The sequence below is a fragment of the Salvelinus namaycush genome, chromosome 18 (genome assembly GCF_016432855.1).
Source record: "Salvelinus namaycush isolate Seneca chromosome 18, SaNama_1.0, whole genome shotgun sequence".
NCBI classification, from domain to species: Eukaryota; Metazoa; Chordata; class Actinopteri; order Salmoniformes; family Salmonidae; genus Salvelinus; species Salvelinus namaycush.
In genome coordinates this window covers 10,218,795-10,246,433 of record NC_052324.1, presented here as the reverse complement: position 1 = coordinate 10,246,433, position 27,639 = coordinate 10,218,795, and the positions used below count along the sequence as shown (strand labels likewise).

The 27,639-nt window shown below is 43.0% G+C and overlaps 1 protein-coding gene across 1 annotated transcript; it reads right to left on the bottom strand.

The window, feature by feature from the left end:
• Positions 1-5,902: 5,902 nt before the first annotated feature.
• On the bottom strand, positions 5,903-26,503 carry LOC120063058 (disabled homolog 2-interacting protein-like). The gene is made up of 13 exons (XM_039013185.1): positions 26,351-26,503; positions 25,599-25,697; positions 24,923-25,477; positions 18,280-18,424; positions 17,298-17,442; positions 16,848-17,084; positions 16,489-16,690; positions 16,054-16,250; positions 14,936-15,857; positions 13,565-13,717; positions 10,481-10,683; positions 9,053-9,140; positions 5,903-8,587 (listed from the first exon to the last, which is right to left on the bottom strand). Exons 1-13 carry the CDS (start codon positions 26,492-26,494, stop codon positions 8,420-8,422), a joined length of 3,258 nt encoding a protein of 1,085 aa, XP_038869113.1. The 5' UTR covers positions 26,495-26,503; the 3' UTR covers positions 5,903-8,419.
• Positions 26,504-27,639: the final 1,136 nt, after the last annotated feature.

Genomic DNA, 27,639 nt, shown 5'->3' with positions numbered 1-27,639 from the left:
GTCATGACAATGGATTGAAATTATTACTATTAAAATGGACATTTGGATAATAAGATAACAAGAGATTGAAATTTGGTTAATAAGATATTGAAATTTAGCTATAACGTACTGAGGGAATGAGAGCTTTCAGGGGACTAGCTCCAGTGTGAATGTGAGCTGAGTTATGCAGTTCTGTGTGAGAGAGTTTTTCCATCTATAACGTTATCTAGGGGTTCCGTCCATCATAGTCTGGGACTACTAGAGTGTATTGGAAGTAGTGGCATGAACCGTTGAAGATACATATGGTGCATAGGATGTGACGATAAAACCGTCTCTGTGGTCTGAGAACCGCTGATAATAGCACAAGGTGTCATTGTAGGCATTTAGAATTGTTGAAGATGCACATGGAGTCGTGTGGATGTGAATACCTAAGTCTAGTCACATAGGGAAAATAATGAATAACCCTACAAGTTCTGTTTGAGCTGAGTTTTCCCATCTATATAATGTTATCTTGGGGTTCTGTATTGAGATATGAAAGAATGGAGTATTATTCCTGAATATGCTGTTAAATAGAACACTAGAGTGAATGTTTAAACCCCTGCATGAATATAACACTGGTGTAGAGGAATTTGTAATGTAAAACAAATGTATAATGGGTTACTAGAGTTAAAGTAACATAATACTGAGTATAATGGGTTACTAGAGATCTGAGGAAGTAACGGGGAAAAAATATAATAATATACAACTTGCACACCCACACGTAGACGTACGTAAGTGGTGTAAAAAGTGTTCCGATATCCCAAATTATGACGTTCAAAACCAATTGTTGTGTGGCAAAATGGAAACTGCATCGGTTTCCCTGTCTATGCTGTCTAAAGTGCCAGACTTAATATGGACAGAGCATTCCATCTACAGGGGACTTATAGACAGTGCCAGCCCAGTTAATACATATTGATCCCTCCAAGGCATTACATGTTCATCTTAAAATAATAGATATTTAATACGTGTAAAGCAGAAAGTGAATATCCAACAGAAATTTGAAATAAATACACTACCGGTCAAAGGTTTTAGAACACCTACTCATTAAAGGGTTTTTCTTTATTTTCACTATTTTCTACATTTGTTAAATAACAGTGAATGCATCAAAACTATGAAATAAAACATTTGGAATCATTTGTTAAACAAATCAAAACATATTTTATATTTGAGATTCTTCAAATAGCCACCCTTTGCCTTGATGACAGCTTTGCACACTCTTGGCATTCTCTCAACCAGCTTCATGGGGCATTCATAGTTTTGATGTCTTCACTATTACTCTACAATGTAGAAAATAGTCTAAATAAATAAAAACCCTTGAATGAGTAGGTGTTCTAAAACTTTTGACCGGTAGTGTATATAGTAACATTGTTAGGGTAGACTAAAATTAAAACAACTTTCTCCATATTGGAAGGCATTATCATAATTGTTTTGTTTTTAAACTTTGCAATAGGGGGAAGTTCAGAACATTGATTGAGAAGTTCTTCCTATTGGGAAGAAGGGAGTCCTAATTGAGGGAAACAGATATGGAGACTAGTGAAAGTAATAAAGGGAATGGTAATATTAGTGGCTTTCAGATAGGAATTTAATAATGCAATATCTTAGTAATTAAAAAAAGTAAATGTTTCAATTCAAGGTCACATGACGAACAGAGGGATTGTGCATTGGGATTGATATGAAATGAGGCTGCCATCTGGTGTTTGGGTCAGTGATAAGCTTCCTGTGGAACAATAGATAGCCGCAGTTTGAACTCAAACAGACTGTGGGGAAATTTGGAACAGAGGTATGAATTGAATTAGACATTTATTTATTACAATTTATTATAAAATTCTATAGCTTGGGTAGCACCAGTGATTTAAGTAAGAAGGTAATGTAATCTAAAACAATAATCTGGTTCCATTACGTGGAACTGTGTCTAGAATGAAGTAAATCCAAGTAAACATTTTAGTACTGGATATTGAGCTGATAAGCCAGCAAGGTCCTGGCAGATTTGTTAAACAACAGGTTTTATATTTTGACTAGTTTATGACCCAGGGACAGTTTGTACTGAACTGTATGTCAATGCAACAGCTCAAAAGGACAGTTATTACAAGAGAGGGGCTCTGGGATTGTTTAATTTAGAAGGTGCCTATTCAGCTTGACGGGTAAGGCCTGGCCATTTTGTTTGTTTTTAACCTACGATTTTTACCACACACAACCCACCTGTTATGAATATGTATTAGTGGTGTTCATACTCTGCTTGATTTATGTGTGAGGTCTTGTTATTTTGGTTTTAGTCAGTTTTTCATAGGTTAGAAAGGATACACCTTAAAGGACACACAAATTACATTTTCTTAAGTTTCTATTGTCAGAGCTTGGGTTGCACACATGTAAATTCTCTTCATACGAAATGTACTGAAAAACCCAATGTAAACCTGATACACAAAATGTTTGAAATATCTTTAAATAATGTCTGATATACAGGGGAACACACACTCAATTAATAGGGCTGAATGACCTCTGACCTCTGCCCTGACTTTCTGGTGAGATCTGATCACCCTCACCAGCATGACTGGAGACATTGGGTGACATTTAAATGTAATATGGAAACAACAATAATTAGGAAGAAGTTTCTAATTTATCAACAGTCCTATGTGTGATTCGGAACACGAGAAGGAGAGAGAGAGCTGCCCCTGAATGAGGGACACCTGTCTATTTTACCACCACCTTATGAGATACAATTAACTTAAGATTGAGTCATCAAGGGTTGTAATTCAAATTTAATTTGTTATTTTGATTTAACAGGCAGTGTTGTTTTTTTGGGATGCGTGAATCACAATGTGAGTCATGTGTCCAGAGGGGGAACTACCAGTCCCCTAGGGCCCTTTGGTAAATATGCACATTTATGTTCTTCACATGCCTGTCTGTAAAAGGAAAAAATATATGTTAGTAATGGTTGACAGTTACTCCAAATGGACAGAAGTTTTCCCCACATCAAGTGATATATGAAGAAGTTTACTTCTGTTGTTGTGTTGTTTGTTTGTTTTTGTCTTGCTTCAATACAAATCTCACCAGATTGGGTCTGCAGGATGGTCGGGATTCCCTGACCCTGTAACTCTGCGGTGGGATCGTCAAGATGATAGGGGAGTATAAGCCAATTTGGGGGAAAAAAAATGTGTTTCAACTGTGTGTTGTTATTCTCTTTGACATTTGTCTTAGAAATCTGTATTAAGAATATTGGTATTAGTAATAATTTCTAATACTGTACAGTAAATCATTTGTCTGGATTTCCTGAATCAGAAATGCTCTAAACTAAACTGTTGTTCTGGTCTGCCCTTTCTCAAGGTTATGGTGAAGGTGACCACAGATGGTATCTAGATGCATGGAAGGGATAATTTGACCAAGAACAGTGTGAACCTCAACCTCCCCTAACCGGCTGAAATAATGGCGTTCACTGTGGTCCTTCACCACTTCTTTCGTGAGACCTGAGTCCGAGCCAGCAACCTGTACACAGCATCCAGTCGAAACTACCAACTGCCTCTCAGGAGTGCGACATGAGTCCACGTGGAGTGAGCATGGAGAGAGATACCATCCAAACTTCTCTCATGCTGCTGGTGTACTGGTAGGAAAATGGGCAAGACATAATGGACTGTACAGGGTGAAATTAGGTGAAATACATTATCAAGGACCATCCACTTTGAACATGTGCCATTGGGAGGACGAACTGAAACACTATCGGATGAAGAAACACCAGAAGGATGATTGATTTAGGCTTATCCCCCCCAAAAATATTTTGAGTATCAAGTTGATTGTGGAGGTCTGCACACTGCGAAATGTATAGTAATTTAGACTAAGAATGCATTGAGATTCATAGTAATTTAGACTAAGAATGCATTGAGATACCAATCTGTCATGATGAGAAAAGTACATGCTAGAAATATAAGATTAATACACTGTATGTCAATGTAAATGTACATTCTGCCAGTATCAGTGTGTGCTAAGTTGAGGGTCTTAAATTAAAGTGATAGATCCAATGTGAAGCACTAAGGACCGTCACTCTAAATTTGGGTTGGATAATTTATCAAAAGTTCTAATTATTAGTAACATAAGGTATTGCTATGAGACTCAAAATGGAGTTCAGGTGCATCTTGTTTCCGTTGATCATCCTTGAGATGTTTCTAAAACTTGATTAGAATCCTCCTGTGGTAAATTCAATTGATTGGACATGATTTGGAAAGGCACACACCTGTCTATATAAGGTCCCACAGCTGACAGTGTATGTCAGAGCAAAATCCAAACCATGAGGTTGAAGGAATTGTCTGTAGAGCTCCGAAACAGGATTGCGTCAGATCTGGGGAAGGGTACCAAAACATTTATGCAGCATTGAAGGTCCCCAACACAGTGGCCTCATTCTTAAATGGAAGAAGTTTGGAACCACCAAGATTCTTCCTAAAGCAGACTGCCCGGACAAACTGCGCAATTGGAGGAGAAGGGCCTTGGTCAGGGAGGTGACCAATGACCGAAAGGTCACTGACAGAGCTCCAGAGTTCCTCTGTGGGGATGGGAGAACCTTCCAGAAGGACAACCTTCCAGAAGGACAACCATCTTTGCTGCATTCCACCAATCAGGCCTTTATGGTGACCAGACGGACGCCACTCCTCAGTAAAAGGAGTTTGCCAAAAGGCACCCAAAGGACTCTCAGACCATGAGAAACAAGGTTCTCTGGTCTGATGAAACCAAGATTGAACTCTTTGGCATGAATGCCAAGCGTCATGTCTGGAGGAAACCTGGCACCATCCCTACGGTGACACATGGTGGTGGCAGCATCATGCTGTGGGGATGTTTTTCAGCGGCAGGGACTGGGAGACTAGTCAGGATCGAGGGAAAGATGAATGGAACAATGTACAGAGAGATCCTTGATGAAAACCTGCTCCAGAGCGCTTAGGACCTCAGGCTGGGGTGAAGGTTCACCTTCCAACAGGACAACGACCCTAAGCACACAGTCAAGACAATACAGGAGGGGCTTCAGGACAAGTGTCTGAATGTCCTTGAGTGGCCCAACCAGACCCGGGACTTGAACTCAATCGAACATCTCTGGAGAGACCTGAAAATATCTGTGCAGCTATGCTCCCCATCCAACCTGACAGAGCTTGAGAGGATCTGCAGAAAAGGTGTGCCAAGCTTGTAGTGTCATACCTAAGAAGACTCGAGGCTGTAATCTCTGCCATATGTGCTTCAACAAAGTACTGAGTAAATGGTCTAAATACTATTGTACATGTGATATTTCAGTTTTTTTATTTTATAAATTATAACACTGATCTTCTCTTAGCAACAAGTGATGAGGTTATCGCTGAAATCCTTGTCCTGAATGTTAAGACTCATTCATATTTTAGACATTTAAAAGGAGAGTAGGAGCGTTATCAAAGTTGTTCACTGAGTTACCATGGAGTCTGTGATGTGTACCTCACTTGGATGATGTATTGGTCAACAGCCAACCTTCCAGATAAGGATCAGAGGGGAATCTGTAGTCTACTCTGTATGGACAATAACAGCCACTAAGATGAGCATGTCTCTTTCAGTGTTGGGATATGTGTATTATTTCTAGGGCCATCCCAGTGGAAAATAACTGGTTGAAAATACAGAATTTGTTTAAATGACGTCATGTCAACCAAGTTTGCCTGCTGCTTGTTAAGTGCATACTAATGATTGAATTACTGTGCTTGCTTTGTGATACCACTGGCTGGCGATATTTCAAAAATATTCAATTAATCAATGACAGCATTTGAGATTGTGAGAATAAATACCACATATGAGAACACTACATGGTTAAAATAACGAAATAAATCTTTAATAAGTCTAGTTGAATTTGTACATAAATTACATACACTTTAGTTGACCTATTCTTGTTACCATTTACACAAATCAAATTATTATTTTAACATTCATACAAAAGTTATGAGTTTGCAGTGACAACATGGCAAAAATATCGTTCAGTATTATATAGAGCAAGGAAAAGAGAATAGTTTTGGTAAGTCACTCTTCTTGCAAAATGGTTGAAAAACCTCCCTAAAAGAACTGAGAGACCATGAAGATGCACAATATTGTGAATTGATCTGTGGTTTCTGGTGCAGTATATACTATTTCCTTTCAATAAAATAACATCATAGCGGGATAGATGCACCTTTGGCTTTGAAAGAGAAAATCAATTGAAACCCTCTAAAGACATTTTCTCTTGACAGAGCAGGTTGGGTGTAGTAAGACCACTTGAGGGAATTAGGAGCACATTTCTACCAGAAAGCATACTTTTCTTTATACCTCCATCTTCAAAACAATCCATCACGAGGGCATTTTATTAAATCAAAAACAATATAGAAATTCAATAAATAAGGAACTGATATAAACAAACATAATTTAGAGCATACCATACATACAATTTTACAACACTTTAAAAATTTGAAGAACAGAACATACTTTAAAAATGATCAGTCTGTTTAAGCTGAACGTTTCCAGACCAGACACAGTGATTCATGTTTGACGTGCCTCTAACTTCATGAAAGCAGACCGCTAGTGTTTTCACAGGAGAATTTGCAGAAGTCAGAATTGAGAAATCAAGCCATTTGTTGAGACCACCTTTGATGGTTGCTAAAATTAGCTACCTGCAACTTAAATAAGACTACACAAAAAGCCTTTGAGTCCACTCCATTTGTATAGCTTTAGGGTTCGATTAAACCTGAATCACAATAGTTCAGAGCGATAGCACAATTGAAATGTAAAGGTCATTTCCGATTGAGCCGACATTTGCATTCTTTACCAAGAATGCAGACTCCGTGAACGCTGGAACATTTCCTTTAAAAATGTAAATTGCGCTATAGCGCTGAACATCCACGATACAGATTGAATCGAGCCCTTAATCAACACAAAAGGGAATTGAAACTATCAATGAATCTGGTTTATACCTCAGTTACAGCCTAAAACCCCATATGGATGTTTTGTTCTTTACTTTGGATAGAAGGTATTCTAAATTAAAGAGTGTTTCTGTTGGTTGAAAGTGCATATTGTAGGGTCCTTAGCTAAGTTCCAGAAGTGCAAGGGTAGAGGGGTGGCCAGGTATTTGAGTTCAGTCCTATTCTATTCAGCACTGACAAACTGCAAACAATATAGGACTGGCCCACACACAACCATTTAAATACACAGTAAACTATGTTTATCAATATCATTCATTTAACAGCATCAATAAATTGTGAATTTTTAACAAAGAATACCTACGTATGAAAAGGGAATAATGTCTCAAAGCATGTGTGAACTGTCTACTGAAGTAGAGCCAAAATTAGTCAGAACCTCTTAAATTGTAATATTAGAACAGCCGAGTTTAATACAAGGAACACTTACTGTACAGATACTATTCCAAACAATCAATAAAAATACTGTGAACATTTCATATACATCTCTGAGGCATTTAAACCTCTAAATAGACGAATATTTAAGCACATACAAAGTATGCAAAACATTAAATAGTTGAGCTCTTTCCTTAATATTATCAATTTAAAACAAAGCTAGCATGTTGTGCTACTGTAGTCCTGATATGATACATGCAAAAAATTCATTTGAGGTAAGAAAAGAAGGGAATACCTAAAATATACAGGTAGAATACAGAAACACTTGCTATTGGGATGTGTTTTCAGCAAAGCTCTGTTTTTCAAAGCTGGTCAACAGAGGAGGCTTTCACTGATCGAGAGTTGTTCACTTGGCAACACATACTGTATGTACGCTATTGAAGTTTGAAACAAAAAACAGTAGGTTAGAAAACAGCCATTGAGTAAAATCGAAGATTGATGCTACAATGTACTATATATACACACTTGTGTTGTACTATACTGTTGCCAGAAGAAACGGGCTGAGCATGTTAGTACTGTATACTGTAGGTCAGAGGGACATGTAGGGTACAAGTGCGCTCTAAAAAGGTGTAGGATCCATAAAGGAGCGTCCTCTTTTAGCAACCTGTGCTATTTCAACGCGGTGACTGAAAATTATACGGGTACATGAGAAATCTGAAACATTCTGAAGCTTACAATGGTTCAAATCACTTCAAAAACAGGCTCTTTCCAAGATAACAGTGCAACCTATTCCCATCTTATTTGTTACAATGTTGTTTAATGTACTGGGATAGAGAGTCTGGGACGTCATGCAGCCAGGTGTTGTAGACATTATAACTTTATCTTAAGTCAATCTGATGAATTCCTTTATATTGTTCAGCAACAGCTTCATAGTCAGTCTACTCCTTATGTCATCATGACCTCATCCATTGAAAATAATGGATTTGTTCAGTATGAACACGTTTCTCCAGAGAGTGACTGGGTGTGGGCCATATTCTCGTCTCTCCCCTAGCCCAAGTGTTATTGAGTTGGGCGAGGCCCTCTCCCCATCCCTAGCAGTTGCTGCTGTTCCTGAACTCTCCGTTCTCAGTGATCTGGAGTTTGCTGGGGTTGGTGGGGGAGATGCCGTTACGGGTCTGCATGCTGTAGCGCTCCTTCAGCTGGGTCAGAGCGCTCATCAGGCGGGCGTTGGCCGAGTCCAGAGAGGCGATGCGTTTCTCCTGCAGAGTGAGGAGGAAGGGGGATGGAGGAAGAAGGACCGAGGGACGAAGAGGAGGGTTAGTATTGTTACACATCCTCACACAATCCAATGAGTCCTTCATCATATTGCTGATAAACTGTAGCACCTCAGGAGACCAACAGGACCTCATCGAAACAAGTAGCCACTATTGTGAACTGAAAGGGACTGTTTCTCAAGAACAGAGACATATTGTCCACATACAGTCCATAGTGTACTTGTCACAGTAATTCCAGTGACTGGTTTGTTTGCAGGGAGCTAGACTTTCATTTTCAATCTGAGGTCGTTGACATTTTCTTAACACCAGAGGGCGCCGTCCACTTCAAGACCTTAGACTGACAGAGTAAAGCTGTGAATACAGTATTTCAGTAAATACAGTATATTCCCAGTTGCGGAACTGTAATTGCTGATACAGCCAACACATCTCTCGTGTACACTAAGCGCTCACCTGGGCTTCAATGATCTTCTGTTTTGAGTCCACTATCGATTGCATATCCGAATGATCTTTCTTCAGTTCCTCCTCAACAGACATCAGCCTGAAACAGTAACAAAGATATGTTTGTACTGGTGGCTGGTGAAAGCTGGAGTTGTTGACTGATTGGTCTTTTATTATAGTGATGTTAAAAATATGACATTTAACTTTGACGCATAGCACTGACAAAACAACAAATAAGACATTAAAAATAGCTTGTACAAAACGTACACAAAACCAGGACTAAATTACATAGTTCATAGTGTGTTAGTGTAGGCAGAGAACAGTGGAGGCTGGTGAAGGGAGGACGGCTCATTGCAGTGGCTGGAAACATTCCATTTATTCCATTACAGCTAGAGCTGGCACAATTACTGTATAACCGTGAAACCGATGGTTATGGATGAATACCGTCCCAAAAATAATTTGATTAAAAAAGTCTGGTCAATTACCGCCATCAGACTGTTTAATAGTCACCACTAGCCGGCCAGTACCCTGGACTTTAGTCACTGTTACTAGCCGGCCAGTCCCCTGAACTTTAGTTACTGTTACTAGCCGGCCAGTACCCTGGACTTTAGTCACTGTTACTAGCCGGCCAGTACCCTGGACTTTAGTCACTGTTATTAGCCGGCCAGTACCCTGAACTTTAGTCACTGTTACTAGCCGGCCAGTACCCTGAACTTTAGTCACTGTTACTAGCCGGCCAGTACCCTGAACTTTAGTCACTGTTACTATCCGGCCAGTACCCTGAACTTTAGTCACTGTTACTAGCCGGCCAGTACCCTGAACTTTAGTCACTGTTACTAGCCGGCCAGTACCCTGAACTTTAGTCACTGTTACTATCCGGCCAGTACCCTGAACTTTAGTCACTGTTACTAGCCGGCTACCACCTGGTACTCAACCCGGCACCTTAGAGACTACTGTCCTTCGTACATAGTCATTGAACACTGGTCACTTGAATAATGTTTGCATACTGTACTGTTTTACCCACTTCATATGTATATACTGTATTCTAGTCACGGCTCATCCTATATAACTACTGCTGTACACACCTTTTCTATTCATATACTGTCCACACTGTCCACACCATCATATACATATATATTTATATTCCGGACACTGACATTGCATGTTGTAATATTTCTATATTTCTTAATTCCTTTCTTGATTTTTTGGGGGATTTGCGTATATTGTTTTGTACTGTTAGGTACTACTGCACTGTTGGAGCTAGGAACATAAGCATTTCGCTACACCCCAATCAAAATCAGCAAAATATGTGGAAGCAACCAATACAATTTAATTCAAAAGTCCATTACCGTCACCCTAATTACAGCCAATACAACAAGCCAATAAACCTGTCCTACGATTTGAAGTGACACCAGCCTCCAGTGGTAGAGGACTCCTCACCTGGTGATGATGCTCTTCATCTGGAGCTCCTTGTCGTCCTGCTGCCGGCGCAGACGCTCCTCCGTGTCCTCCAGGCGTGCCTGGTACTCCAGCAGCATCGTCTGGGTCTGCTCGTCCTGGCCCTTCAGGTGACACTCATACTCCTCCAGCTTCTTGGCTGACAGACGCAGCTTGTCCTGCAGGATGGCGATCTCCTGCTGGTACTGGACACAGGACAGAGTCGGACGTGGCGAGTCAGTGACAGTACACACACTCGTGCACGTACGTGCATGCCCAAACGCACGCGAACACACCTGTCATTTTCAAAGCTGCGCCCATTCAGTGGGCTTTAACCCAGTTTGTGGTTCTGTTCGGTATGCTCCTGTTTTTCTTGTAATATAATATATAATGATATAATATAAACTGGGTGGTTCGACCCCTGAATGCTGATTGGCTGACAGCAGTGGTATATCAGAACGTACACCATGGATATAGCACCTCATTTCTTTTTACTGCTCTAATTTCATTGGTAACCACTTTATAATAGCAATAAGGCACCTCGGGGGTGTGTGCTATATGGCCAATATACCACACGGCAAAGGGCTGTGTCCAGGCACTCTGCGTTGCATTATGCCTAAGAACAGCCCTTAGCCGTGGTATATTGGCCATATACTATACCACACCTCCTCGGAACTTATTGCTTAAATATATGCCAGAATATAATAAGATGCCATTTAGCAGACGCTTTTATCCAAAGCGACTTAAAGTCATGCGTGCATACATTTCTTTTAATGTATGGGTGGTCCTGGGAATCGAACCCATTATCCTGGCATTGCAAGCGCCATACCCTACCTACTGAGCTACAGAGGGCCACTGTACTCAACTGCTGACAGAAGAGTGGTATTACCATCCACCCTTGTCTGTGGACTAACAAGTGTAATGTACAGTGTGTGCTAATGAAAGTCTGTGGATGACAATTCAGGTTCACAATCAAGTCACACTAAAAGCATTGTATTTGGGACAAATCATTCACTAAACCCTAAACTTCAACTAAATCTTTTAATAAATAATGTGGAAATTGAGCAAGTTGAGGTGACTAAACTGCTTGGAATAACCCTGGATTGTAAACTGTCATGGACAAAACATATTGATATAACAGTAGCTAGGATGGGCAGAAGTCTGTCCATAATAAAGCGCTGCTCTGCATTCTTAACAGCACTATCAACAAGGCAGGTCCTACAGGCTATAGTTTTGTCGCACCTGAACTACTGTTAAGCCGTGTGGTCAGGTGCCACAAAGAGGGACTTAGGAAAATTGCTATTGGCTCAGCACAGGGCAACACGGCTGGCCTTTGGATGTACACAGGGAGCTAACATTAATAATATGCATGTCAATCTCTCGTGGCTCAAAGTGGAGGAGAGATTGACTTCATCACTATTTGTATTTGTGAGAGGTATTGACATGTTGAATGCACCGAGCTGTCAGTCTGAACTACTGGCACACAGCTCGGAGACCCATGCATACCCCACAAGACATGCCACCAAAGGTCTTTTCACAGTCCCCAAGTCCAGAACAGACTATGGGAGGCGCACAGTACTACGTAGAGCCATGACTACATGAAACTCTATTCCACATCAAGTAACTCATGCCAGCAGTAAAATTAGATTAAAAAAAAAAAAAAAAAAGACAAAAATACACCTTACGGAACAGCGGGGACCGGGAAGCAACACAAACATAGACACATGCACACAAACACACGATAACATACACACATGTACACATATATTTTGTGTTATTGATATGTGGCAGTAGAGGGCACAGACTTAATATGTTGTGAAATCTGTTATGAATGTATTGTAATGTATTTAAAATGTATAACTGCCTTAATTTTGCTGCCTTGGCAGCAGCTAATGGGGATCCATAATAAACACAAACACAGCTCCTAGTCATGCTGTGAAAAGCCGACTGGGTTCAAATGCAGGATCCTGCAAAGGTTTTGGGTACATTTCTGCTGTCTCTAGGACATTTTGCAAGCAAGTGAATCCAAAACAAATATAAAAGAATACATCCCACAGCAGTAAACAAGCTGCACGATCAACCTCTTAAGTCAAATGGGATTTCAAATGTAGGGATTTTACTACAACTTTGAATGACATTCACGACACTGCCCTTGCTTAAGGTACTTGGCCACATAAAGACCGTACAGTACACTGAACTTGGTCTAAAACCAGAATGACGCCCCATTTTTCAAATATTCTACTTTAACATTTAGTACTACATTCTGTCTTTTTTAATACAAACCTATTAGAGTACAACTAGCGATTTTATAAAGGGGATTTATTGGTAGTAATTGACCAACATAATAAACAGCGGTTTGATTCGTACGTATCACCACTATCGCTTTAAAAGGACAGTGATTGGTTCTCCCTTTGGCAGACCTAACATCTTTGAAATAATCACTAAAACACCTCTTGAAAAGAAAAGTTGAAAACCATCTCGGAGTTGAAAACTATTCATTTGTGTGTGATGAAAATGTGTCAAGTGTCTTTGGCTTATAAGTGTGCGTGAGTGCAATATGTTGCTGGTGTATAATTCATTGGAGTAGCTAGGAGAATTGGCAGAGGGAGGGCACACTCTTGCCTTGTCACCACTGTGTCTTTTGAGATATGGCCTCTCTTGAGCTGCAGTACGAGCAGTTCAGCCTAACCCCATCTGTCTGCCTACATTTAAACAACGTCAGAATAGAGGCTAATTGAACTCGTATACAAAACTATAAATACACTACCAGTATATATCATGGGGCATATCTCCGCACACACAGAATCATTTTTCATACTACTTAAGCAGCATTTACCCTTCAATATTCACATGAATTCAAATCATGGACATGCCTTTGCTTTTGGCTCCTCAACACATTCACTTCCTTGTTGGCAATCAATAACAACCCTAGAATCACGTATTAATTGCTCACGTTAATCTTTTAGGACTTTCTGCTTCTCCTCTGAAGTAATAAAGATGATGTCTGTAAGTAGCTGTGCTGAACAATATTGTGATGTGGTGCTGTAGCAGATGCGAGGTTTTTACAAGAGGCTAGACGTTAGTTACCTTTTCAGTTTGAGTGAGCTCCTCTTTGTTTCGAAGGTCTTCCCTGTGCTTGGTATCTGGGTCAACTCCCTCATGGTCTAAATACTGCACATTCATATTCAACAGCCAGGCAGCAGTGCGGTCCAGAGCATTGGGGTTCACAGGGGAGGGGGCCTGGTGGGACGAACACGCACACACATCACGCACACACAAAGCCTTCTGGTAAGTAATGGAAAAGAAGCGCAGCAGGGTAAATGAATGCTGCACGATTACGATCACAAGCTACAATGAGAGGCCAGTGTCTACAGAGGAGTAGAGGAGAGGCCAGTGTCTACAGAGGAGTAGAGGAGAGCCAGTGTCTTCAGCTAGGAGGGTTTAGAGGAACAACTGAAGCAAGTGGGAAGGCACAGGGGGTGATTATTTTGCATTGCCCATCTGGAATTGTCTGTGACAAGATCATTACAGAATGATGAGAGCCCCCCCCCCCCCCCCTGGTTCATTCTCGTATAAATCCCCTTCTACTCTGATTGAGACCTGGAGACGGCCACACACACCCACGGAGATCGAGCCCAAAATAGAGTAGGACATTTGTTTTGTTTTAATCGTAAATATTACCAACGGGGAGGGGGGGGGGGGTGCAGTTGAGTTTAGATGGCAAATTCTTGATCATTTTATAAGGAGGACTTATTCATACCACGTACAAAAATTATTTAGTTGAGCGGAACAGGCATTTAATAACCACTTCGGTGTCCACAGTCACACAATTAATTCTGCTTGTCTAGTCTGTTAGCAGGCTCCAGCGCTGAGGCCTGTAGGGTAATGCCTGTGGCTCACTGCCCTGGGTGATTTGCTATTGGCTCAGCAAGGCTGAGTGTTATGATAGCTTATTGAGGCCAGTTGGGCTCTCCATACATACCCTCTCCACCCACCACTGTGACTGTGAGCTGGATACGTCCACTGAGGTCATATCCTGCCTGGCTCATCCCTCTAGGCCACAGATGAAGTTTGGCTGTGTGTATTATTCTGTAGTTCTGCCATTGGTTATTCCTCATCAAAATCTTAATATCTCTCTAGCCAGAGTTTGGATTTATACTCGTTCTGCAGGTAGGATGTACTCGTGCTGCAGGTAGGAAATAAGATTCTGATGAGGAATAACTCTCCATAACCAAAGGATGAAGTCCAGAATAATACACACAGCCAAGCCCATTAGCTTTGCTAGCCTAACTTCAGTACATGCAATCCAAACTCTGGCTCGATAGATATTAAGTAGTTAGTCAACCAAGAGCTTATCTCTAATAAAAGTCAGCAGACACAGTGGCTGTCCAGGATAACAGTGAGACCACACACAGCCCCCCCCCTCACACACACATAGACGTGACATGCTCTACTCACTTTGTGCAGGGTGTGCTGCTTGGTCTCAGGACTGTCCCCTTTGGATGAGGACGACTGCTGTCTCAACCGGGTGCCGCCACTAGGCCCCCAGTCGGGAGATGATGACATCATGCTGCCGCTGGAGGGCCGCGGCCCAGGGTAGGCCGTCTGGAGCATGTTTGGCGGCGTCCTGCCCCTGGTGACGGGCGGAGGGGGCTGGTCTATCCTGCGCTGGGGACCGGAGCTGTTCTGCCGTGGGGGTTCCATGAGGGACAGCTGGCGGCGGGTCGTGAACTCCCCTGAGCGCCGCGCAAACTCCTCACTGCTGCTGCCTCCCCCGCTCCCGACTGCAACCCCTTGGGTGAGGAATACCCCCTGGTGCTTGGGGGCATCCTCTGTGTTGTTGCCCTGAGAGCTGTGAGAGCTGTGGCCCTCGGAGCCTGAATCGGCCAGGGGGCCCCGCGGGGACATGCTCATGGTCATGCCCGTGGCCATCTGGTAAACGGGGTTCTGGAATGAAAGCGGGGCCAGGAGCTGGGAGGGCCTCCCTGGACCTAGGGTGCTGCTCTCTGTGCTAGGGTTGGTGGGGGTCTGAACCATTCTCCTGAGGGTGGGTCCGGGGCCGGGGCCGGGGATAATGCCCTGAGGGGTGCGGGCGGCCCAGCCCCCTGGCCCAGGGGCGACGGGGGACTGGCATTCATTGAGGAGCATGTCGCTGGGGGAGGCAGGGCGGGGGCCAGGGGTACTCTCCAGGCTGCGGCTATCTTGCAGGTCCACCATTGATAGACTCTTGCTGCCATTGGGGAGCTGCACCTCAGCCTCGTTGGCCTCCGAGTAACTGGAGCTTCTGGCTGGAGACTGCTGGATGCCAGAGTTCCGCGTCACAAAGAATAGGTCCTTGTTCTCTGGGGTTGGCGACGGTAGCCTCGTAAAATCAACCAACCTGCACCAAGACAACATTGAAAAATTAGATACATTTTGTTTTGACCGGAGACACTGTAAAGATAATGTCCGTGTGGTTCCCAAAGAACTGTTAAAAAAAATTGCAGAATTGCAAAATCAACATCTATTAAAATAAATATTGAAAAGCTGTAATCCCCAGATCTCTGCAGGTTGTGTGTCATACGAAGCACAAATACCCAGAAAGCTCGCTGTCCATGACCATCTTGTGGAGAGGCAGGCCGGTGGAGAGGCTGCAGCCTGCCAGGGGGAGGGGAAGGGGGGGGGAGCCCATACGCTCCGTGGGGGTAGACACCTGGACCCCAGACGGGTTGGTCAGTGCTGAGTTCACGTCCCGCAGGATACGTGCCAGTGGACCAAGCTTAGAGGCTGTGCTCTGCAGGGACACAAAATAATAACATCAAGTATAGTTCTTTACAATTTCTCCCATGAACTTCCTATGAATTCATTATTTAGTAACATCTCTTTTCACATATAACATCTACATGGTGACAATAGACTGCTATCCTAGCAAAATGTGCATCTTTATGTCAAGCTCTGCTCGCGGAAAGTAGAGAGTATCGTGAGTTTGCCATTAGAGAGTAAATCAAAGTTGGGCGGTGTAATCCTGGTACCTGGTCCAGCTGAGAGACTGCCTCGGCCAGCAGGGAGTGCAGGGTGGAGAGCTCGCGGCCCAGGTCGATGTAACCCTCGAACCCTGCCGTGTTGGAGATGGTCTCTGGGTTGGAGATCTCCAGCAGGAAGCGCTGCATGTTTGTCCACTCGTGCTCCAGGAAGTGGTTCATAAAGGACATGTACTCCTCCTTGTTACCAAACCTGGACAGACAAAGAAACAAAAACCAAAACCAAAATGATGCTATTTTCATCAGATAAACACATATACACGTATATTTTCATGGATGCGCACACGTACGCACGCACACACACACACACTCGTTCACACGCAATCGTAAACACACACACCCGCACTTACTTGGTGAAGTTCGCGAGGTTCTGTGTGACCTTGGCGATGAGCGTGAGGGTTCGCGCGGTGCGGTCGTCTGGGTACTCCTGCATCAGGTTGAAAAGCGACGGGGACATGACGGCCGGACACAGGAAGCGCAGGAACAGGGAGGCGCTGATCAGACGCTCGCTGATGTCCGGCCGGCCCCGACTGCTGCACTCCTGCCTCCACGAGGCAAACACCTCCTTCAGCTCCCGCGGAAAAACACTGGTAGAGAAGGAAATGTTACCGCTAAATAAAAGACCTTCCTTCCATGAATGCAGTACCACCATGTTGTTTTTGACTTGACCTCTTGCACAATTCACGCTTTCATTATTGATTCGATAATTGTGAAAGCTCTGAAAGCTAAACACTTGATAGTATGAGGTATGAGGGCTAATGCTAGCTACTTGCATTGGCTGGGGGGTGGGTTGTATTTACCGGTAGGAGTCGATGATCTTGCAGAAGGCCAGCTCACAGCACATCTTCAGGTTGCTCTGGTGCTCAGGGAGGTCTCCTGAGGAACACTTGCCCGGGTCCACCTCACAGTTCTCGTCTGATTCGTACAGGGCCTTGATGAACTCGCCTAGAAGAGGGAGGGAGCACAGCACACAGGCCTGGGGTCAGCACTATGTCTAGGACTACAATCTAAAGTACATATAGGCTTACAGTTATGGAGTGGCTTTAATGGAAAAATAAATTAAATTCAGATTCAATTTCTTTTGGCACTAAAATCCCTCCATATAGAGTACAGTTCTGCTAGTTGGAACACACTAATGCCATGCACACTGATAGAAAACCCACGTATTGTACTAAAAAAACTGCTGCTGCTATTTGTTATGACTGTTCATGGACCACTGGATCATTATAATGTGGTGAGTTAAATATCCTGTGACCCGTGACAAAACGTGCAAAAAATATATATTTGTACATGGCCATAGACATCAGATCAGAGATTTAAATCACAGGTTTCTTACTTCTCGCCGGCCCGCAAATAGATTGAGGAATAATTTTCTCTGCAGAAGTGATTGTCTTTCACCAACGTCTTAAGTTGTGTTGATAGACGACTAAAGAAAGAGCCCAGAGTTCTCCGACAGGCTTCTTCTGTTCCTTTTTCATACATTCATACTTTCAAATCGGGCCAGTCAACCTTCAAGGACATGCCGCCTTTCTGAATCATTCAACACGGCTTCAAACAAAGTCACTTTACAGAAAAACGATGAATTATTGATCTGAATAGAATTGAAGATCTACTGTGAAGATCTACTGTGTGTGGAGAGATACTAGCCTGGACGTATGATACTTAATGTACAACCCATAGGCCTATTCCACGTGTTCATGGCTCCTTCGCTCTCTACTAAAAGCATTTCTCGCTCTACTGTAATGGCAGCACTCGCTCGTTTAGGGTGTGTGGGTTACTTACCTAGTGCGTCCTGCAGGTACTTCTGCCCCACCAGTTTAAGGTACTCCTCGATGGCTTTGGTGGCCAGCGTGTTCTCCCTGAAGATCAGGTGTTCGTTCTCCCCACAGCGATCCACTTCTGACATCATCAGGTCAGTCAGGAAGTCCTGAAAGAAAAATGGAACAGTGAGGCAGTGTTCCAATACTTTGAAAATCCTTCCTTCCCTGTGATCTCACCCCAATGAATAGATGATAGCAATGGATCCACCACATAGCTTTCACAAATCCTATAATGTCATCATAACAATTTCTCCCAAGGAAGGGAGGAAGACAGTATGCATTTGGAAAAGCATTGGAACAGGGAACCGGTGTCGCCTCGTCCCATGTTCATCTCCAAGAACTTGCAGACACAACATTGACAACACGATGAGCAGTCAAAGGCTGATCAGCGCCGTATCATGGAACTAGGCAACCAGCACCACTGCTTTACCAAGGTGTGTTATGATCAAATCAAATTGTATTTCTTATATGTGCCGAATACAATGAAATGCTTACATAACCAACAATGCAGTTAAGTATTTACTAAAATAAACTGAAGTAAAAAAAAAAAAAAAATATTATAAGAAAAATAACAAATGTGGTAGTGATCTCTGTCGACAACTCCTGTGAAGAGACTTACTGTAGATTGGCTCATTTGCTTGCAATACACGCTATCAACGTGATCTGAAATTCAGCACGTGTATAGTCTCTAAATAAATAACAGTGTACTACTATTGCTGCACAGCCCAGGCCTGATGGTGAGCCTGATATATACTGAAAGCAGTGGGTTTGGAGAGAGAGTCAGTCGCAGGCAGCTCAAACAAAAGTGATGACTCACTCTTACTCTCTTATCGATTCTGGTCTAATGGATCAAGTGGTTCATCCCCCCCCCCCCCCCCCCACACACAGTCACTCTCAGGCTGCGTCTTTCTTAGCCAGTCACACTCGCTCTCCATGAGCTCCTGTTATCTGCTCCAGCTCCGTCTGACTGCAGTTACTTCTATGGGAGGCCTGTGGGGGTAGGCTAGCGCTAGGCGATGCATGCTAATGAGGTGTCAAAGGGAACGTGCTATCGTCAAAGTCTGCACCAGAGAGAGGTAGACATTTCAGCTACTGTATATGCACAGTATGTAGCTACTGTCTCAGCCAAATGTAGGCTAGATACCCGAATGCTCCTTGTCAACATAGCTGCTGTCCCCCTGGCTCACACAAGCCGTGAAGCCCGTGCCAGATCATTCAACCATTACGCTCTCTGGAGGATGCAGAGGATTATGAATGTATGAAGTGCTGTATATCCTGTGCAGGGCAGGCTGCATGGCAGGACAGTAGTCAGAGCATTACCTGCTTGTGTGTTGAATGAGGATTTAAGGGCTTAATACAGCACCCCTCTTAACCCTCATCACTGATGATGACGCTCATCCGTGGTTGATGTGGATGAGCAGCAAGCCCAATTCGGCGCTGGCTCGACTGACAGACAGACAGTCACAGCATATCAGCCACACACACACACACACACACACACACACACACACTATGCTATACCCGTCTCACACTACTGTGATGAGCCATGCCGACATGTGAAAAGGGTTTTGCTGTCCCTACTTCTACAGTACCCTCAGGCAGAACTGGAGAACGGCTAGGGAAGTCTTAACATGCACTGACTGCACAAACTAACACACTTTACACACTAACAGACTATACGAGGTGGGTTTGTAAATAGATCACATTGAGCAATATTGAGACATATTTTAGATCGATGAGAAGTTAAGCTAATTGACGGCACCCAAATTGTAAATTTTAACTCATAGGATTCATATGATATTCAATATAGTTCCCAACTTCTTTCTACCAATGAGTGAGACATGAGGAATCCCCCAAAGCCACCCACGACCCACCACACCAAATCCCACCAAAGCAACCAGTATACAGTATCAGTTCACTATGTCTAACAAGTAGTATGGAGTTGCGGCTTGGATTATTGCTTCTTCATACTATGTAATGTATTCCCAGTGAATTTGGTTGTGTTTTTTCCCCCTGTTCAGAGAAATTAGCAATTGACGTATGGTGAATGATGTTACAGGCTTTGGTTTTTCTATGTATATTTTGAGGTTGGACGTTAGCACATTAGCATGTGGGATGCACCGATTGGTGTCAACTCGTTAGTCAGTATGTGTTACACCTATGCTGGATTGTCATCTTGTTAGTGGGAAGGTGTTTCACCTGTGCTGGCCCAGGTGATATTTAAGAATGGCTGGCCCATGGCTGGCCCAAATACTCCTTTATCTTATCTTCCCTGTTTTCATTTTGCTCCCCTTTATGGTTTCCTTCCTGTCTTTTATTTTGGTGAGGGTTTAAATTTTGTTTGCCTGGTCTTGACCAAATTTAGTGGGCACTCATGGAGGGTGTCTTTTATGTTCCAATTGCTGTTGCTAGTCAACTTTCAGTGGACATACACATGAGGGTCTGTAAAGAACTCCTCCTAAAACCCAACCTGTTTAGCGACAATTTGAGCTACAATATTTGGTTTTCTTGCTGGGGAACGTATCAAAATAAAGTTGCAGGAATGCTAATCTTATCTGTTTCTAACTACAGAAAGGATTTCAGACCCAATCTGAGAAGGTAGGTGTCAATCCTCTTTCTTGTGCTTTTTTAGGTGGAACAACCCTTTTTTAAATTGAAATTGAGCCACAGTCATTTCAATAAAATTAAAGAGATCCATTTGGTGAGAAAACGCCTCTGGACTAGGAGAAACCTCATTGAAAGTGTAGATTCATGGACCTCTATCTATCCATCTATTGGATTAGGGCAGGCTAAACAGTGAAATGAAATGAGAGGGAGGGGGTGTGAGCCACTACGGGGCAGTGGATAAATGCAAAATGAGGCAAAGTCCCAATTGTTTCTCAGAGCAGAAAGTAGGCTAACATTAGAGAAAGGTTGTTTAAAATGAAGCTCCATCGCCCTGTTGCTGTTTTTACTAATACAAGCTGCTGTAGGGTATGGACATTCTCACAGTGTTGTTACATAAGCAGGAGCAATGTTTGAGGGTCAAAGTCTAAAAAGAGGTTTCTATGCTGAAACAGCTATCCTCAATGACAACCGATGACCTTGTGCACCAGAACACACACACACTAGCGTTAGCGTTCTGTCTCACTGCGTGGTTTTACTGCAGGAGCTGTGGGGTGGATGGAGCGAAGCAGGAATTAATGAGGACGACAAAGCTAATTATCACAGGGGGCTGACACCGCTTTCCTCCCTGGGAATGGTGAGCGAGAAGACAGCACAGTGGCCGTGTACCAGGTCACAACCACATTCATATGAGATACAGCATTGATTGCTACTAGATCACGTTCATGTGGCTCCTGCAGTGGTGGAAAAAAATACCCAATTGTCATACTTGAGTAGAAGTAAAGATACCGTAACAGAAAATGACTAAAAGTGAAAGTCACCCAGTTAAACACTACTTGAGTAAGTCTAAAAGTATTTGATTTTAAATATACTTACGTATCAAAAGTACAAGTATAAATAACTTCAAATATCTTATATTAGGCAAACCAGAAGGCACGATTTTCTAGTTAATTTTTGATTTTGGATAGTCAGGGGCACACTCCAACACTCAGACATAATTTACAAATGAAGCATTTGTGTTTAGTGAGTCTGCCAAATCAGAGGCAGTAGGGATGAGCAGGGATGTTCTCTTGATAAGTATGTGAATTGCACCATTTTCCTGTCCTGTTAAGCATTCCAAATCTCACTAGTACTTTTAGGTGTAAGGGAAAATGTATGGAGTAAAAAGTACATTATTTTCTTTAGGAATGTAATGAAGTAAAAGTAAAAGTAGTCAAAAATATTAAGTACAGATACCCCAAATAACTACTTAAGTAGTACTTTAAATATTTGTACTTAAGTACTTTACACCACTGCTGAGAAGAGAAACACTTCTCCAGGCGTGGTGAGATTTGATGGTCTGCACAGTGATAAAGATGGAATGTGGATAAAGACTGAATTTCAACATGATGACCTCTCTCTCTCTCTTTATAGTAAGGGAGATTTTGTTGTGTGGAGTTCGGACAGATTTCTCAACTCAATACAGTAGATCAATGTTACTGTTTCAAAAACATCAAAACAATCCCTCAATGGGATGTATTGATTCTCTGAATAAGAGTAGGACATTTTACCACATAGCCTAATGTATGGCAAGTGGTCAAAAAAAGGGACTGAATTGAAATGGTCTATGCGATTGTTTCAAATGCAACATTGTGAGGTATTAGCAACAGGTATGCTTTTTCAGCCATGTCAGTCAGTGTACGCAAGTCCTCTCTCAGCTAGTCCTCATTAGAAAGTACTAATACAATATCTTGTCCTCAGTCCCCCAATCACACACTCTAAGCAGGGGTAGTTTCAGTTCTTTTTCCACAGCATGTGAAGGCTGGGTCACATTCATTAGAGAACACAATGGAAAACGTTCTAAAGCGTTTTGCAACGGAAAACTAAAAAACTAAAATAGTCCGTTCATGTTTGTTTGTTTTCTTCCATTTGACTCATGAACACGACCCTGCTCCCAACCCAAACAGGAAGCATTCACATTCCTCCAGGCTACTGCTTACGGTGAGCATGGGGAAGGAGGACTCCCAAAGACTAGGCTAAGTTACAAAGCCCCTGGTGAAAAACGAGGCTCACTGGACCTTTAACTTCTTATGGCTGGGGGCGCAATTTTCACGTTCGGAAGAACGTGAAAGAGCGTGCCCAGAGTAAACTGGGTTCGCGCCCAGGCTCTGTCGCAGCCGGCCGCAACCGGGAGGTCCGTGGGGCGACGCACAATTGGCATAGCGTCGTCCGGGTTAGGGAGGGTTTGGCCGGTAGGGATATCCTTGTCTCAGTATGTAAAATGTAATGAAATGTAAAAAATGTAATAAAATGTATGCACTCTACTGTAAGTCGCTCTGGATAAGAGCGTCTGCTAAATGACTAAAATGTCAAATGTAAATGTAAAATGTAACTGCCTGCTACTCAGGCCCAGAAGCTAAGATATGCATATTATTAGTAGATTTGGATAGAAAATACTCTGAAGTTTCTAAAACTGTTTGAATGATGTCTGTGAGTATAACAGAACTCATATGGCAGGCGAAAACCTGAGAAAAATCCAACCAGGAAGTGGGAAATCTGAGGTTTGTAGATTTTCAAGTCTTTGCCTATCCAATATACAGTGTAAATGGGGTCAAATTGCACGTCCTAATGCTTCCACTAGATGTCAACAGTCTTTAGAACCTTGTTTCAGGCTTCTACTACGAAGGGGGAGTGAATAAGAGCTGTTTGAACCAGGGATCTGGCAGAATGCCATTAGTTTGGTCACACGCGCGGCCGTGAGCACGAGCTCTGTTCCTTTTCATTTCTAAAGACAAAGGAATTGTCCGGTTGAAACATTATTGAAGATTTATGATAAAAACATCCTAAAGATTGATTCTGTACATCGTTTGACATGTTTCTACGAACTGTAATATTACTTTTTTGACTTTTCGTCTGGACCTAGTGCCTGAGCCTTGTGCATTTGGATTACTGGACTAAACGTGCGAACAAAAATGAGGTATTTGGACATAAATGATGGACTTTATCGAACGAAACTAACATTTATTGTGGAACTGGGATTCCTGGGAGTGCATTCCGATGAGGATCATCAAAGGTAAGTGAATATTTATAATGCTATTTCTGACTTTTGTTGACTCCACATGGCGGGTATTTGTTTGGTAGCTGAGCGCTGTACTCAGATTTTCGCATGGTGTGCTTTTGCCGTAAAGCGTTTTTGAAATCTGACACAGTGGGTGCATTAAGGAGAAGTGTATCTTTAATTCTATGTAAAACACTTGTATCTTTCATCAACGTTTATGATGAGTATTCCTGTAAATTGATGTGGCTCTCTGCAAAATCACCGGATGATTTGGAGGCAAAACATTACTGAACATAACGCGCCAATGTAAACTGCGATTTTTGGATATAAATATGAACTTTATCGAACAAAACATACATGTATTGTGTAACATGAAGTCCTATGAGTGCCATCTGATGAAGATTATCAAAGGTTAGTGATTCATTTTATCTCTATTTCTGCTTTTTGTGACTCCTCTCTTTGGCTGGAAAATGGCTGTGTTTTTCTGTGGCTAGGCGCTGACCTAACATAATCGCATGATATGCTTTCGTCGTAAAGCCTTTTTGAAATCGGACACTGTGGTGGGATTAACAACAAGTTTATCTTTAAAATGGTGTATAATACTTGTATGTTTGAGGAATTTTTATTATGAGATTTCTGTTGTTTGAATTTGGCGCCCTGCACTTTCACTGGCTGTTATCAAATCGATCCCGTTAACAGGATTTCAGCCGTAAGAAGTTAAACCCCTTTACCTTATACAGCTACTATGTGCAATATGCAGCTGAGATTATGTTGATTGTTGCTTATTTGAGACAACGGTATTACTGATTGTGAGTAATCAAAGTTTTCACAGCTGTAATGATTACAATACGATTTATTGCGAATATCAATTTGATGTTTATTGTTGACATTTGGCAATGTGACTATTTTGGACTATCATTTGAAAATGCGTAGAACACAGCCTCTGGAGAGTAGGGTGCCTTACCTTAGCCTTGCCGGTGCTCTGTAGAATGTGCACCAGGGCACTGGCCATCTCCTCCTTGTTCTTCACACTGAGGCCAGGCTCCATGATGGAGCACAGCAGCATGTAGTTATTGGTAATGTATTCCGCAAACTCCTTATATGACTCCATAGGCAGGATGCTCATGCTCTGGTACCGCGACTTGAGCCGAATCATAGGTCCGGGAGTTTTCCCTTTGTTCGGGTTGGGCGTGCTCACAGAGTACCACTTCTCCACGAACTGGCGTCCCGTGACGGCGCCGGTGGGAATGTTGACCAGGCCCACATAGCTGTTCTTGTCCTTCTTTTTCTTTTTATCAGTCTCCCTGTACAGGTGGACGGTCACACTTTTGATGGCAGGTAAGTTGTTGAACTCAAAGTGCTCTCCCCAGAACACATTGTCTGTTTTGAGTTTGCAGGTAGTCCGTGCGTAAAGCGTGTCGTCCAGACACAACTCACAGAAGTACCTTTTCTTGGCTGGAAGGTCCTTGGCCTCAATAATCCACATTTTCAGCAGGTTCTCCACACGCCGACTGTTGTCCTGTGAAAAACATCAAACATGTGCAACTTCAAACAACAACATTTTCATGGGTGCTCTGACATGTGTTCTACTGTATTGCTCTTTCCTTCCACAGAGGGCCCACTATTTGTATAGGGTTTACCTTGTTTGGATTTACAGCTCTCCTTAAGTTCTCCATCCATTTGTCCCTCTCGGCGGATGACCGACATGAAAAGCATTTTGTTCCAGTGGAAGTGGTTACCTGTGAAGTATGGCAGACAATTAAGCCCTTCCCTTTTTGAAAAAGACCCATATGAAAGGAGGGTTGGGTATCACACACACACACGCTTCAGCTGGGCTGCAGGGTCTGTGCACAGTGCACACTGATACAATGCATACTAAACACTGAGCCTGGACAGCCATTGAAATCCTCTTGCACTTGTCCACGAGAGAAACGCTTGTCCACTCGGTCACAGAGCCATGGTCTGTCCAGCTGGCAGCGTGCTTTAGCATAATAGGCAGTAAATCCTTGTGAATTGGGCCCTCTCGGAGCTCACCTCTCTGAGCAAATCCAGAGAGCAGGAGCATGGAGATGCCAACAGATGGGCCAGACAGACACACATGCCACTACCAGGCAGGAAGAGGGGAAGGGAGACCCTCCTGGCAGTGGGGACGCTCCCTAGCAGATGCCCAGCCACACACTCACACTACCCAAAGGCACTGGCTGCTTGACAGATATTGAGGGACCCGCCCACCTTTTATTACGCAGGTTTTCAGACTAAGGTAATGGCGACAAAATACAGAGATTAGACACAATGCATTATATATGGTGCTTCAGGATCCTAAAAGACGCTAATAAAAAGAGTCCGCAGTTAGCGAGCCTCGAGCTGTGGCGGCGCAGTTGGGAGGGCTCACCTCGAAGCAGTAGTCCTGGCCCAGGATGCTGCTGTGCACCGGTTTGATCAACACCTCGTCCTCCATGCTGAGATCCAAAGCTTCTACTGCACTGCTGGGGCTGAACAACGACTCATGAGACCGTGATTCCTTCAGCCTCGGCATTAGATGGGATCTGGGGGAGAAGAGGAAGAGACGCGGTCAGTCATTCACACAAATACAATATCTCAACATAGGCAACAATCAGCTATGTCCCACACCAAGGGAAGAGGGCGGGGGAAGGCATGTGTTCTAAAAACAGACTAGTGTTGTGGGTACACCCTGTCGGATGCCACTGGCTTTGGCCATACGGGGTTGGCATGACTGAGATCTCCATTATTTCCCAGCAGGTAGCTCTCCCGCTTGGATGGGCTTTTGATTGTTTGTTTGGCAGGTGGGGACGGTGCTCCAATAATGCTTTATAGGGCCTTTGGCAAACAGCAGAGCACAGCTGCAGAGGCAAGGTGGCGGCAATCTGACTCGTCACTAGGCAGGGAAGACTACCATCATGGCCATTAGAGGTCAACAGCAATAACAAAGTTCAAGTGATATCAATCGATATCATTAAAGTGAAAGAAGACAAGAAACTCGTACTATCCACAGTAACATATGATAGCTGATACAGATATTCGTGCAACCAAGTAACTGTAAGGATTCATTTTAGTGTTATTGGTTCAATATTTTAGTTGTATGTGAAAAACATGGCATTTGTAAAAGAAGTATCACAACTTTCAATCCTCAACTCGATTTATTGACCGAAAAAGACAAGAATACAATTTTAAGGGGAATGGAAACAGTAGGCTTTAGAATGCCAGCTATCTGTAACTCGCCATATTGGCATTGTTGCATCACTGGCAAGTTGTCACAGATAATATTAGACAGAAGATATGTTTGCTCCTACAGTGTATGCTCTTCTTTCTGTTGTTCCATAAGTGGTGTTGGTTAACTCCTGCACATTACAATTCATTTCTAGGAGGGTAAGCAGGGCAATTAAGCACCTGCTGAGCAGCAAAAAGGAGAGATATGCACTTACTCATCGCTCCCCTGGCTCTTCATTGGCTGCATGAATTAAACATGGCTGTACTTCCTGCCTCAGGGATGAGTCGGGAAAAGTCCTCGGGTGGGGAGTGAATCGTCACATTCTCTAGCTCAGCTCATTAGTATGGTGGCGGGGACACAGTGAGGAGCTGTGAGAAATACAGAGAGATACCTGGCAGATCCTCGAGGTCCAACTAAATTAAACCTTCCTCTCTGAGAAGCTAGATCTCTGG